This window comes from Pristis pectinata, chromosome 10 (assembly GCF_009764475.1).
Source record: "Pristis pectinata isolate sPriPec2 chromosome 10, sPriPec2.1.pri, whole genome shotgun sequence".
Classification (NCBI taxonomy): domain Eukaryota; kingdom Metazoa; phylum Chordata; class Chondrichthyes; order Rhinopristiformes; family Pristidae; genus Pristis; species Pristis pectinata.
In genome coordinates, this window is record NC_067414.1 from 51,680,899 (window position 1) to 51,695,889 (window position 14,991).

General features: G+C 45.5%; 1 protein-coding gene across 1 annotated transcript in view; it reads left to right on the forward strand.

The window, feature by feature from the left end:
• The first annotated feature begins 4,899 nt into the window (after positions 1-4,899).
• The window catches only part of LOC127574855 (venom phosphodiesterase 2-like), a 101,034-nt gene continuing 90,942 nt past the window's right edge, over positions 4,900-14,991 (forward strand). The window contains exon 1 of the mRNA XM_052024305.1: positions 4,900-5,154. Coding sequence (XP_051880265.1) covers positions 5,017-5,154 — 138 coding nt within the window. The 5' untranslated portion in view covers positions 4,900-5,016. The remainder of the gene's footprint in view (positions 5,155-14,991) is intronic.

Below are 14,991 nucleotides of genomic sequence, written 5' to 3' on the forward strand. Positions count from 1 at the left end.
GAACAGTCCTGGCCCTGGATTAGGAACAAAGGAACAGGAGAAGGCAATACTTGAAACTATTCTGCCATCTAATGATTGACTGCTCTGAGACTTAAGTTCATAGAACATAGAACAATACAGCACAGTACAGGCCCTTCTGCCCATGATGTTGTGCTGACATTTTATCCTGCTCTAATATTTATCTAACTCTTCCCTCCCACATAGCCCTCCGTTGCTCTATCATTCATGTGGTTATCTAAGAGTCTCTTAAATGTCCCTAATGTATCTGCCCCACAACCTCTGCCAGTGGTGCATTCCACGAACCTACCACTCTCTGTGTAAAAAAAACTTACCTCTGACATCCCCCTTATACCTTCCTCCAATCACCTTAAAATTATGCCACCTTGTGTTAGCCATTTTCGCCCTGGGGAAAAAGTCTCTGACTGTTCAACTCATTCTATGTCTCTTATCACCTTGTAGACCTCTGTCAAGTCACCTGTCATCCTCAGGCCCTTAACTCACTCAATCTATCCTCATAAGACATTCGTCTTTTCATAGTGGTTAGCGTAATGCTATTACAGCGCCAGTGACCTGGGTTCAATTCCCACTGCTGCCTGTGAGGAGTTTGTACGTTCTCTCCGTGTCTGCGTGGGTTTCCTCCGGGTGCTCTGGTTTCCTCCCACATTTCAAAGACGTGTGGGTTAGGAGCTGTGGGCATGTTATGTTGGCGCCGGAAGAGTGGCGACACTTGCAGGCTACTCCCAGCACATTCTCAGCAATGTATTTCACTGTGTGTTTTGATGTACATGTGACTAATAAATAAATATCTTATCCCTGAATCTCTTTGATTAAGAAAATTCTATCAAACTCAGATCCAAAATTAACAATTTTAAGTTGACCTCGTACAAACTGGCATTTTTCTGAAAAAAAAATCGAAACTTCTACCACATTTAATCCACAGAAGTGTTTCTTTTGTCCTGAAAGGAATAGCTCTATTTAAAGTTTTAAAAATTATATTCCTTGCTTCAAGATTCTTCCAACAGGGTAAATGGTAGGAGCTGACATTGATGCAGAATGGGGTGGGCCTCCCTGTATACACACACTCAATTGTTGGCACATTTCTTCCACAATGGGAGCCCCATATGCCCCACCACTGAGCTCCTTCTGCCACCTCCTCTGGCAACACACTGGACTGAAGTGTCCATCAAGGCTCAGGGACTGTGGGCTAAGTGCTATCTTACAACCATTCAGCATGCGACAGAACTCAATAATCATCAGTTGAGACTGCACTAGCCAAATAAAGATGGGTGGGTGGTCTAAGTCCTGCTGGAGAGTCCGAGGAATCCATTTTCATTTAGGTAAGTCACTTGTTTAACTTTCCATTTTTACAGATTGCATCCCCTCTTCCTGCTACCCATGTCTTCAGTAGTTCTCCCAAACCCCCAGTAACAGTCTGACATCCCCATCAGCATGAACTTCCTGTCCATCTGCCCAACATCCACTAGTCATCCACTCCAATACCTCACTCGAAGAAGAGGCTTGAATCTCCAACATCTGTCTGTACCCTCACCATCTGCAGGACATCTAACCCAACAATTCCCTCACTGACCCTCCCCACTCGCCTATCTACTCCCAAATCCAATTGATCTTTACTGCCCACTGACAATCTGCTCTCCAAATCAATTCCTTCATAGTTCCTGCAATGGCAGGAGATTCCAGTGGAAGTTCTACCATGCACATCTTTGGGTTGGTATGTAAGATGATTGCCAGTCGTCCTTTTGCAGCCGAGACAACATGTGCCAGAGGCCATATACTGTATGGATGGGGCATAGATTAGGTACATCTGGCCCAAATTTCAATGCTCATTTGGGAAATGGGGCTTGTGACACAGGAGAGAAATCCTACTAACCAAGCCACAACTGGCATTTTCTTTTTTTGACAACTTTTTTTGAAGTAGCGTGGAATATTAACTACATCAAAAGGTACCATATCAATGCAACTAATTGTATTTATGAGTTTCCTTGTGAATCTGTGAATTCTCAGGGTGGGAAAGCACTGAGTGAAATGATAGAGGGAGGGTAAAGTCAACATTAAACTCATTTCTGGATATGGAAATGGAGACATAGACTGCAGATGCTGGAACCTGGAGCAAAAAAAAACTGCTGGAGGAACTCAGCAGGTCAGGCAGCATCTGTGGAGGGAAATGGACAGTTGACATTTTGGGTCAAAACCTTCAAGGATGTCATTAAACTGGAGAAAGTGAAAAAGGGATTTATGAGGATGTTACTGGGACTGCAGATTGTGGGTTATATGGAGAGGCTGGATAGGTCAGGACTGTTTTCCCTGGAGGGTAGGCAGCTGAGGGCTGACCTTATAGAGTCATAGAGCAATACAGCATGGATACAGGCTCATCAGCCCAATGAGTCCATGCCGACCACGGTGCCCACACAGCTAGTCCTAATTTTCTGTGTTTGGCCCAGCCCCTCCATGTACCTATCCAAGTGCTTCTTAATACTATTGTACCTGCCTCAACCACTTCCTCTGGCAGCTCATTCCATATGCTCACCACCCTCCATGTGATAAAGTTGCCCCTGAGGCCCCTTTTAAATCTTTCTCCTCTCACCCTAAATCTATGCCCTCTTAGCTTTGCACTTCCCTACTCGGGGGAAAACACTGTTACCATCCACTTTATCTATGCCTCTCATAATTTTAAACATTTCTATAAGGTCCCCCCTCATTCTCCTACATTCCAAGGAATAAAGACCTAGCATCACCAACCTCTCCCTATAACTCAGGCCCTCTAGTCCTGGCAACATCCTTGTAAATCTTCTCTGCACTCTTCCCAGTTTAACTACATATTTCCTATAACAGGGTGACCAAAGCTGTACACGACTTGTACAACTACAACATAATGTCCCAACTCCTATACTCAATGCCTTGACTGATGAAGGCCAGCCTGCTAAACACCTTCTTCACCACCCTGTCTACCTGTGATGCTGCTTTCAATGAACTGTGCACTTGTACACCTAGGTCCCTCTGTTCCATTACACTCCCTAGTGCCCTACCATTCACAGTACAAGTCCAACACTGGTTTGACTTTCCAAAATGCATCACCTCACACTCATCTATATTCAAATCCATTTGCCACTCCTCAGCCCACTTCCTTAACTGATCGAGATCCTCCTGTAATCTACGATAACCTCCTTCACTGTCAACAACACCTCCTAATTTTGTGTATTGTGCAAACTTACTGATCCGGCCTTGTGCATTTGCATCCAAATCATTTATATAAATAACGAATAATAAGGGTCCCACACCAACCCCTGCAGCACACCACTAGTCACCAGCCTCCATTCCAAGAAACAACCTTCAACCAGCCTCTGCTCTCTACCTCCGAGCCAATTTTGAATCCACCTAACTAGTTCTCCCTGGATTCCAGGGAACCTAACCTTCCAGACCAGCCTACCATGCAAGACCTTGTCGAAAGCCTTGCTAAAGTCCAAATAGACAATGTCCTTGCTACCCTTCTTAAACAACAGAACAACATTAGCCACCTTCCATTCTTCCAGAACTTCACCTGTGGTTAATGATGAAGCAAATATCTCCGCAAGGGCCTCCGCAATTTCTTCTCTGGCCTCCCATAAAGTCCAAGGATGCAATCGGTCAGGCCCTGGGGATTTGTCCACCTTAATGTGCTGTAAGGCTGCAAATACCTCCTTCCTGGTAATATGAATGTCCTCCAAAACATCTCCACTTGTTTCCCTTATCTCTTGAGCAACCATAATTTTCTCCTCACTAAATACCGAGGAGAAATATTCATTAAAAATCCCACCCATCTCCTGTGGCTTGAGACATCGGCAGCCCTGCTGATCTCTAAGGGGATCTTCTCTCTCCCTGGCCACCTTTTTACTCTTAAATATAGCTGTAGAACTTCTTGGGATTTTCCTTAACCCTGCCTGCCAGATCCATCTCATACCCTCTCTTTGCCTCCTGATTTCCCTCTTAAGTGTATTCTTAATCTTTTTATAGTCATCAAGGGATTCACTCGTCCCCGACCTCCTAAACACAATATATGCTTCCTTTTTCTTGAGCAGAGCCTCAATATCTCTCGTCAGCCAAGGTTCTCTAAACTTGCCAGGTTTACCCTTCACCCTGTAGGGGTTTATAAAATCATAGATAAGATGAATAGGTAAAGCATTTTCTCCAGGGCAATGGAGTCCAAAACTAGAAGGCATAGGTTTAAAGGGACCAGAGGGGCAACTTTTTCCACACAGAGGGCGCTTGATCTATGGAACAAGCTGGCAGAGAAAGTGGTAAAGGTGGGTACAATTACAATAGTTAAGAGGCACTCGGACAGTTCTATGGATAGAAAAGGTGAAGAGGGATATGGACCGATTTGGACTAGCTCAGTTAGGCAACTTGTCTGCACGTACGAGTTGGGCCGAAGGGCTTGTTTTCATGCTGTTTAGCTCTGCGACTCCATCTGAACCCAGTCTCGACCTGGAATGTCCACTGTCATTTCCCTCCACAGATTATGACTGACCCGCTGAATTCCTCCAGCAGCTCGTTTTGTTTTTGCTCTGCATCTGAAAACATTAAGTAAAGATTCCCCTATTTTTTTTATCTCAAATTCATGTCTATTTATTAGAAAACAACTCCAACGATCAAATCTTAATTGTTAAAGGAAAACCCTGGTGCATATTTGCTCCCTTTCCCTAAGTATTCAAACCCTATCGTTGTTGGGAATAAAAGTTTGTAAATCACAAGGAATAAAAGTGGAGCAAACTGTCGCAAACAAGTCTACTTGCAACAGTTGCAGAAAGGAGACCTTGAGCTTTGTGTGCGGTTCGGTTGAGATCACCTGCGTCCAGAGCGGCGCTATCCCGGGCCGGGAGCGTCCCCTCCTCGCCTAGCCGGGGATTGGTTTGCTGGCAGCAAGGAAGGAGTTGGCTGACGGAACGCCTCCTCCCCTCCCCTTTAAGCCACTCTCTAGTCTGGCAAGCCGTTCTTCACAGTGCAATTGAAAGTGTTGGCAGCATGGATGTGGAGGGAGCCAAGCTGGGCTGTGAGGCGTCCTTCTCCAGCGAGCAGCAGCGAGAGTCCATGCTGCACGCCGACGCGGAGCCGCCAGCGAAGAGCCGCCGGCACAGCCGCCGGTGCCGAGTGCTCATTGCAGTGAGTAGAGGGATAGATCGGGCAGGGGGGTTACCGAGGGGCTGTGTGTAAAGGAAGACTCCACCCCAAACTCCCTGCTTAATACAATTACTCGGCTTCCTCCCGCTCTGGCCCAAGTTAATTGCAATTAGCCACCCTGTTGCTGCAGTTTATTTCTCTGACCCATTTGCTTATTGTTTTCTGATCTATTAATTAACATTAGATGCGAGTTAATGCATAGTTTACTTTTTCTTCGACGTTTATAGGTTTTTGCTGCAAATATTGTGCAAAATGCACAGCGCTCTGCTTTTGTCTCCGGAGCCATCAGTAGTTTGAAAGGTTGCAGAATTATGGATGTAAATTACACGCGGAGCTGTGGTGCACAGCCCACAGTTTTATCTCTGCCCACTAAACTCCCTGACGGAAACTTGAAGTTCTGAAGTGGGGCAGAACTGGAGATGCTAGAAACACTCAACAAGTCAGGCAGCATCTGGAAAGAGAGAGAGAGTGAGAGTTAATGTTTGAGGTCTAAGACCCTTCTGAAGGGTTAATACATCCTGGACGTGAAATGTCAACTGACCCACTGAGTGTCTTCAGCATTTTCTGTTTTTGTTTCTCCTCTCTAGGGAGTGATTGTTATAACATGGCAGAACATTTGGATGTCCTGCACAAGCATGTAGGTGTACTTGTGCATCCCACTATGCATTTATTCCGGCCTTTGTGCTGTGCCCTGGATTACAACCTTCACCTGTGCTTGTGGCACCCTGCTTACTGTGGGCCAATGTTCCCCAGTGGATAGAATTAGCAAAGCCTGTTGACATAAATGATGAGCTGCTTTCCACTGGAAATGCTCTTTAATATCTTAACAGGACTGCTGCTTTTTAAGACCCTGATAAAATAAGTGCAGTGACCGGTTAGTAAAATCAACTGTGGCTGTGAATTATTCAGCCATGGAAACATACCTTTTCCATTAGCAAGAAACAAACTGCTGGAATAACTCGGTGAGTCATGCAGCATCCGTAGAGGGAAATGGACAGTTGATGTTTTGGACTGAAAGAGTGGAGGAGGGATTAGCCAGTATAAAGAGAAGTGAAGGGAAAGGGTGCTTCAAGAGTTGGCAAGTGACCGTAGATAGATCCAGCTGAGGAAGGGTGATTTGGCAGATGGAAGATTGGAAATATCGACGGAGGCAGAAGCAGCCAGGTAAGGGCAGGGAAGTGTGAAGCTGGAGACGGAGAGTGGTAAGTGGAGGGACAAGAGTGCATGTGCTGGACTTGTAAATAAGGAAGTGGAACCAGATATTTTTAAAAAGAAATGCTGATGAGCAACTGTAGGACAAGTGTGTGGGTGATGGGTGAATGTCAGCAGGTGGGGGAAGGGTTCAAAACTGGGTGATTTTGGTGGGGGGCGCTAGACGGGGGCTATGGGGGGAAAAAAGAGGGATGATCTAAGTGGAACAGGAGGAGAGAGAAGGTGGGGAGGGGGGGGGGCGGTAAGGGTTGCCTGAAGTCGGAAAATTCAGTGTTCGTACCATTGGGTTGTAGACTACTCGGGTGGAATATGAGGTCTTGTTCTTTCTCACTCTGGCAGCAGAAATTGTGGATGGAATGAAGATTGGTAAAGAGCAGATACAAGAAGTGCTGGCTCTGATTTATTTTTTTAGAAAAGTTTACTCAACTATTACAATACTCACTACAAAACAAAACTATACATATTCCAAACTACATCTGACACACTATTTACACTTCCAAGTTCAATGCCATTAATGTTATCAACAGCACACTCAGGGGCTCTGGTTCTAATTTAAATCACCTTGTCTGGGTGCTGAGAGTTCTTAATTGCTTGGGTAAGCAGCGATGAAGCTTGCTTAAAGGCTTCCCTTAATGTTTCAGTGTTCCCTGGATACAAGTGAAGTGCCAGAGGACTGCAGAATGGCAAATTCAATTCTATTGTTCAAAAAAGCATGCGAGTTCCTACCCAGTAATCAAAGGCTAGGTCAGTTTAACCGTAACTCTCTTCACCCTCACGTTCCCTGCAGAGATGCAATGTTCTCAACTCCCGCTGTGCTCAACAGGGTAAATCTTGTATGTGCCTCCCCCACCCACCAGTCCTCAGACTAAATACTGGTGGAAAACAAGGTATCCTCAGGGATCTCCTGCTTGCTCTCTGTAATCTTTTGGGGAATTATCCAGGTCCTTCTCTGACTACACTGTCTTGAGTTGGGTGGAGAGCAATTCCTGTAATGTCTTCTCTGAGAGAGAAAAGGTGACCTCAGCCCTTGTTAGAGTAAATAAAGGAGAGCCATCAAAAATTTGTTAGTTGAGTGTGTTTGACTAACCTGAATGAACCTTGCTGATGAAGTAACAGAAGGCCAGTGAAAGGAATGCAGGAGATTTTGTTGACATACTTTCAGAAGTCATTGGAAGAAGACACAGACAAATCTGGCAAGTGAAATTGGTATTTCTAAGATGTAAAAGGAAGCATGGGTATGGCATTAGTTAAGGACAGAAAGCAGACGGACATGGTAAATGATTGATGTTCAGATTGGACTTTGGTAAATAGTGTTTCTTCCAAGTGCCAGTACGATGGCTACTGCTTTTAGCCAAGTAGCAGATTAGTGGAAGTATGGAGTGGTATATTTTGGTGGAAAGAACAAGATGAAAAATAGATTTAGTGGTAAAATTCTAAAGAATGTGCAGCTTCAATGATGTATTTGTGCACAAGTTATTTGAAAAGGAGTGAACGTATTGAGGGAGGGATGAGTAAACAACATGAGATCATGGGCTTCATAAACAGGCATAGAATACAAGGCAGTGATGTTATGTGGAATATAAAACACTAGTAAGGACACAGCTGGAGTATCGCATCCAGTTTTGGCCCAGCAGTATAGGAAGGATGTGGTGTCTTGGAGAGAGTGCAGAGGAGATTTGCTAGGTAGGTTCCAAGATTCAGGAATTTTATCCATAACTTTATTCTGGAGCTGTTGAAACTTATCCTCCCTGAAGAATGAAAATGTGACAGATACACAAGATCATGACAAGATAAACAGAATCAAACACTAGCAGGCACAGATTTAAAGTTTAGGGCAAAAATATAGACAGGGATTGGGGGGGGGGGGGGGGGGAAGCGGAATACTTTCCTGGGGCAATGACTGCATGTTTCGTGTGGAGAGGAAAATAAATTGGAGAAATAGCACAACCTTGGACAGATACTTTCACATCAGACTAGCTAAGATCTGCATCTGCACGAGGTGTATCCAGCTGCAGCTCCTTGCAGACTGCATTAGGGAACTGGAGCTGCCGCTGGGTGACCTTTAGCTCCTATGGGATACCGAGGAGTACATAGATAAGAGCTACAGGGAGACAGTCACTCCTAAGCTGCAAGAGGCAGGTAGCTGGGTGACTGTCAGGAGAAGGACGGGGAATGGGCAGGTAGTGCAGGGTACCCCTCTGGCCATTCCCCTCAATAACAGGTATACTGCTTTGGACACTGTTGGTGGGGGGGAGGGGGGGGAGAAATGGCCTACCAGGGGAAAGCTGCAGTGACCAGGTCTCTGGCACTGAGCCAGGTTGTGTGGCGCAGAAGGGAAGGGGGAAGAAGAGGAGAGTGGTAATGATAGGGGATTCCATAGTAAGGGGGGGCAGACAGGAGATTCTGTGGACATGAAAGAGACTCCCGGATTGTACGTTGCCTCCCTGGTGCCAGGATCATGGACGTCTCGGATCGAACCCACAGCATTCTGAAAGGGGAGGGTGAACAGCCAAGAGGTGATGGTATATATTGGTACCAATGACATGGGTAGGAAAAGAGATGAGGTTCTGAAGAGGGAATATAGGGAGTTGGGTAGGAAGCTGAAAAGCAGGACCTCAGGGGTAGTAATCTCTGGATTGCTGCCTGTGCCACGTGCCAGTGAGGGCAAGAATAGGTTAATTTGGCAGATGAATGCGTGGCTGAGGAGTTGGTGTAGAGGGCAGGGTTTCAGATTTGTTGATCGTTGGGATCTCTTCTGGGGAAGGTACCACCTGTACAAAAGGGACTGGTTACAACTGAACTCTAGGGGGACCAATATTCTCATGGACCGGTTTGCTAGAACTGTTGGGGAGGGTTTAAACTAGTTTGGCAGGGGGATGGGAACCAGAGTGATAGGTCAGAGGTTGGTGCATTTAGTGTACAACTAGATGCTGAGTGTAGAAAGACTGTGAGGAAGAACAGGCATTTGAAAGGGCAAAATTGCAGTCAGTTGGATGGGCTGAGGTGTGTCTAATGCGAAAAGTATCAGGAACAAGGCTGATGAACTTAGAGCATGGGTAAGTACGTGGAACTGTGACGTGGTGGCCATTACAGAGACTTGGCTGTCACAAGGGCAGGAATGGCTGCTGGATATTCCGGGGTTTAGATGTTTCAAAAGAGACCGGGACGGAGGTAAAAGAGGTGGGGGAGAGGTGGGCTTTGCTGATCAGGGACAGTGTCACAGCTGTAGAAAGGGAGGATTCCCTGGAGGGATTATCCACGGAGTCAGTGTGGGTGGAAGTCAGAAACCGGAAGGGAGCGATCACACTATTGGGAGTATTTTACAGACCCCCAATAGCAGCCAAGACACTGAGGGGCAGATCGGGAGGCAGATTTTGGAGAGGTGCAAAAATAACAGCGTTGTAGTCATGGGTGATTTTAACTTCCCTAACATTGATTGGCACTTCCTTAGTGTAAAGGGGATAGATGGGGCAGAGTTTGTTAGGTGTGTACAGGAAGGATTCCTGACACAGTATGCGGACAGGCCGACTAGATGAGAAGCCATTCTGGACCTGGTACCAGGCAATGAGCCTGATCAGGTTTCAGATCTCTTGGTGGGAGAGCATTTTGGAAATAGTTACCATCATTCCTTGACCTTTACAGTAGCTTTGGAGGGATAGGAGCAGACAATGTGGGAAAGTATTGGGGGAGGGGGAATTATGATGCTATTAGGCAGGAACTTGGGAGCGTAAATTGGGAACAGATGTTCTTGGCGAAGTGCACAACGGAAATGTGGAGGTTGTTTAGGGAGTACTTGCATGGGGTTCTGGATAGGTTTGCCCCATTGAGGCAGGGTGAGGATGGCAGAATGAAGGAACTATGGTTGACAAGAGATGTAGAATATCTTGTCGTGAGGAAGAAAGAAGCTTACCTAAGATTTAGAAAGCAGGGATCAGATGGGGCTCTGGAGAGTTGCAAGGTAGCCAGGAGGGAGCTTAAGAATGGACCTAGGAGAGCTGGAAGGGGGCATGAGAAGTCCTTGGCAAGTAGGATCAAGGAAAACCCCAAGGCATTCTACACGTATGTGAAGAATAGAAGGATGACTAGAGTGAGGGTAAGACCGATCAGGGATAAGTGGAAATGTGCCTGGAGTTGGAAGAGGTAGGGGAGGTCCTTAATGAATACTTAGCTTAGGTATTCACCAATGAGAGAGACCTTGATGTTTGTGAGGATGGCATACAACAGGCTGATATGCTGGGGCATGTCGGCGTGGGGAAAGGGAATGTGCTAGAACTTTTGAAAAACATTAGGATAGATAAGTCACTGGGGCCAGACAGGATATATCCAAGGTTATTACGGGAAGCAAGGGAAGAGATTGCTGTGTCTTTGGTGATGATCTTTGCATCCTCACTGGCCACAGGAGTAGTGCCAGATGAATGGAGGGTGCAAATATGGTTCCTTTGTTTAAGAAAGAGAGTAGGGATAACCCTGGGAATTACAGACCAGTGAGTCTTACTTCAGTGGTGGGCAGATTACTGGAGAAGATTCTTAGAGACAGGATTTATGGGCATTTGGAAAAGCATAGGCTGATTAGGGACAGTCAGCATGACTTTGTGAGGGGCAGGTCGTGCCTCATGAGCCTGATTGAATTCTTTGAGGCTGTGACAAAGCACCATGATAAAGGTAGAGCAGTAGTTGTGGTGTATATGGATTTTAGTAAGGTGTTTGACAAAGATCCTCATGGAAGGCTCTTTCAGAAAGTCATGAGGCATGGGATCCAGGGAAGCTTGGCTGTGTGGATTCAGAATTGGCTTGCCCATAGAAGACAGGGTAGTGGTAGATGGAGCATATTCTGCCTGGAGTTCAGTGACCAGTGGTGTTCCGCACGCATCTGTTCTGGGAGCCCTGCTCTTTGTGATTTTTGTAAATACTTGGATGGAGATGTGGAAGGGTGGGTTAGTAAGTTTGCTGATGATACGAAGGTTGGTGATGTTGTGGATAGTGTAGAAGGTTGCTGTAGGTTACAACAGGATATTGATAGGATGCACAGCTAGGCTGAGAAGTGGCCGATGGAGTTCAACCTGGAAAAGTGTGAAGTGATGCACTTTGGAAGATTGAATTTGAAAGCAGAATACAAGGTTAATGGCAGGGCTCTTAGCAGTGTGGAGGAACAGCGGGATCTTGGGGTCCACATCCATAAATCCCTCAAGGTTACTGTGCAGGTCGATAGGGTTGTTAGGAAGGCTTATGGTGTGTTGGCCTTCATTAGTCAGGGTATTGAGTTCAAGAGCCGCGAGGTAACGTTGCAGCTCTATAGAACTCTGGCTAGACCACACTTGGAGTATTGTGTTCAGTTCTGGTCGCCTTATTATAGAAAGGATGTAGAAGCTTCAGAGAGGGTGCAGAGGAGATTTACCAGGATGCTGCCTGGATTAGAGCGCATGTCTTATGAGGATAGGTTGATTGAGCTAGGGCTTTTCTCTTTGGAGAGAAGGAGGATGAGAAGTGACTTGATAGAGGTGTACAAGATGATAAGAGGCATAGATTGAGTGGATAGTCAGAGACTTTTTCCAAGGGTGAAAATGGCTAACACAAGGAGCATAATTTTAAGGTGATTGGAGGATGGTATAAGGGGAATATCAGAGGTAAGTTTTTTTTACACAGAGTGGTGGGTGTGTGGAATGTACTGCCTGCATAGGTTGTGGGGGCAGATACATGAGGGACATTTAAGAGACTCTTGGATAGCCACATGAATAATAGAGAAATGGGAGGGAAGGGTTGCATAGATATTGGAGCAGGATAAAATGTTGGCACAACATTGTGGGCTGAAGAGCCTGTACTGCGCTGTAATGTTCTATGTTCTATCTCAGTGAATGTGAGTGGATAAAATCAGTCTTGATCTGACATAATGGCAGAGCAATGCTTGAGGAGCTGAATGGCCTGCTCCTGCTCCGAATTGGTATGTTGTATGTCCTTTTGGTCAAAGGAATATGGGTGCTGCAGGTAACAGAACTGAAATAAAGGAAGCTGGGGCTAGTTCCTAAAATCATGAGGATTGTTTGGAGGCTGCATTCGAAACCTGTGATGACAATCTTTTGCTGAAAACAGTGATGGCAGCAGAGTGAAACTTGAACAAGATGTGATTCATGACAGTCAAAAGTAGCACTGCATTGCCGTGTAGATTTTGAACATTAAGCAGTGTCACTGGTAATTGTAGCATGGTGATCAGATGACCAGATTAGTTACACAGTGGCCTGGAGTTTTGACTGAACCTGGGAAGTTCAATTCACATAATTAAATAAAACTGGCATAAAAATCTGTATCAGTAATGAGGACTATAATGCTGGTGAACAATCAATCATTAAACCATTTAGGTTCTTCTAAGGAAGGAAATCTGCCATCCTTGTCTGATTAGGCCTTTATTTGAGCACAGCCCCATAGCAACATTAACTCTTAGCTGTCCTCTGAAGTGCTATAACAAGACAACTTGGGGGTCACCTTGCCACTGACATCCACCTCTCATGAATAAACAGAAAAATACTATGAGGTGGCTCTATCTAGTTTGGGGCCAGCCTAAATCAATAGTGATTGCTGCCATTACAACTTCTTCAACCCTCCATCCCTCACCTCCTTCCACCCCACTGAAGTGTTGTGGCTATGTGTCATAGTGACCAAAAAAATCTGCCGTACCCAGCTTTGAATATACTCACTGACTGAGCATCTACTTTCATGGTATTCTGGTGGTGGAAGGAATGAATATTTGAGGTGCTGGGTAGCGTGTCAGTCAAGCAGACAGCTTTGATGCAGATGTGAGGAGTTTTAATGTTGTTACAGCTGCTTCATCTTGGCAAGTGAGGAGTACTTAGAACATAGAACATTACAACACAGTACATGCTCTTTGGCCCATGATGTTGTACTGACCTTTTAGCCTACCGTAAGATCAATCTAACCATTCCTTCCCACCTACCCCTCCATTTTTCTATCATCCATGTGCCTATCTAAGAATCTCTTAAATGTCCCTAACTTTATGCTCCTAGATGGTGCAAGGGCTCTTGGTGAGGCAGGAGGATAATCACTCACTGCAGAATACCCAGCCACTTGATCTATTCAGCCTCAGTGTATAGTAGCTTGTGTGGATAACTATATCCGTTGGGGATTCGGTGATGGTAATTCTGTCAAACATCATGGGGGATGTGGTTAGATTGATTCTTGTAATATGTGGTTATGGGCTGGGATTTCTGTGGTGAGAATCTTACTTGGCATTCAGCGCAAGTCTGAATGTTATCTGGCATGCTTTGTGAAGGCATCAACTGCTTAATTTGTGGAGTTGCGAATCATCAATAGAAGTCCCCAATTCTGACTTTGCGTTCCAGAGGGAAAGTTGTTGATAAAAGTGCTGAAGATAGCTGGATCTAGGATGCATTCCTGCAGCAATGTGCTGAGGTGCTAACATCCACAAATATCTTACTGTTTTCTAGATGTGACTCCAGTCAGTGGAGTGAAGTAACTTCGCTTGGTAGTCCACTTCCATAGGCTGCTTCCATGGAATGGGAAACAGGGAGGTGGGGGAGAGGTTGATGCAGCAGGGAATGAGATGTTGATCAGGCTTCTGCTGGGAAAGCTAATTTAATAGAGGCATGGCAGGCAGCTGAGACCCACGGAATGAACATTCTGTGCCATGGGGGAGCTTTGGGATGCTTCCTGTGTTCTAGACAACCACAGGACGAGCCTGAGCACCGGGTTTTAGAGCTTCAGCAACAACTGAGGTCACTGAGACCCAAACCTTGTCTTTTATTAGTACATTATAGGAATTGATCTCCACCCAACCCAACAGAGTGCAGTCAAAGGAGGACCTGGGTAATTCTCCGATAGATTATAGAGAACAAGCAGGAAATCCTTGAGGATATCTTGTTTTCCCCCAGCATTCAATTCTGAGGGCTGTGGGGGCAAGATTTCCCCTGATGTGCACAGCAAGAGCTAAGAACATTGCAACTAAGCAGGGAGCGTGAGGGTGAAGAGAGCAATGGTTAAATAGGGTTCCATAGTTAGGTGAGCAGACAATCATTCCTGCAGTCACAGGTATGGTTCCAGGAGGGTATGTTACCTCCTTGGTGCCAGGGTCAAGGATATCACTCAGTGACTGCAGAATATTGTGAAGAGGAAGGGTGAATTGGCAAAGGTTGTGGTCTATATCAGTAGAAACAACAGGTGAAAAAAGGGAACCTGCTCACCCTTTCCACCGCTAACCCCTCGATGAAGACTGGTGTGTGTTTTCCTGATTTCCCCTTCCTGAAGTTCATAATCAATTCCTTGGTCTTGCTGATGTTGAATGCGAGGTTGTTGTTGCGACACCACTCAACCAGCCGATCCATCTCACTCCTGAATGCTTCCTCATCACCATCTGAGATTCTGCCAACAGCAGTAGTGTCAATGGCGAATCTATAGATGGTATTTGAGCTGTGCCTAGCCACACTGTCATGAGTGTAGAGAGATTAGAATAGTGGGCTAAGCACGCATCCTTGAGGTGCATCTGTTTTCTGTGCCCTTGCTTTCTATGATATGGTGATTTGAAGTTAAATAAAGAGGGCATGCTAAGAAATATTTTAGGTGATTAAAAAAAATATAGCC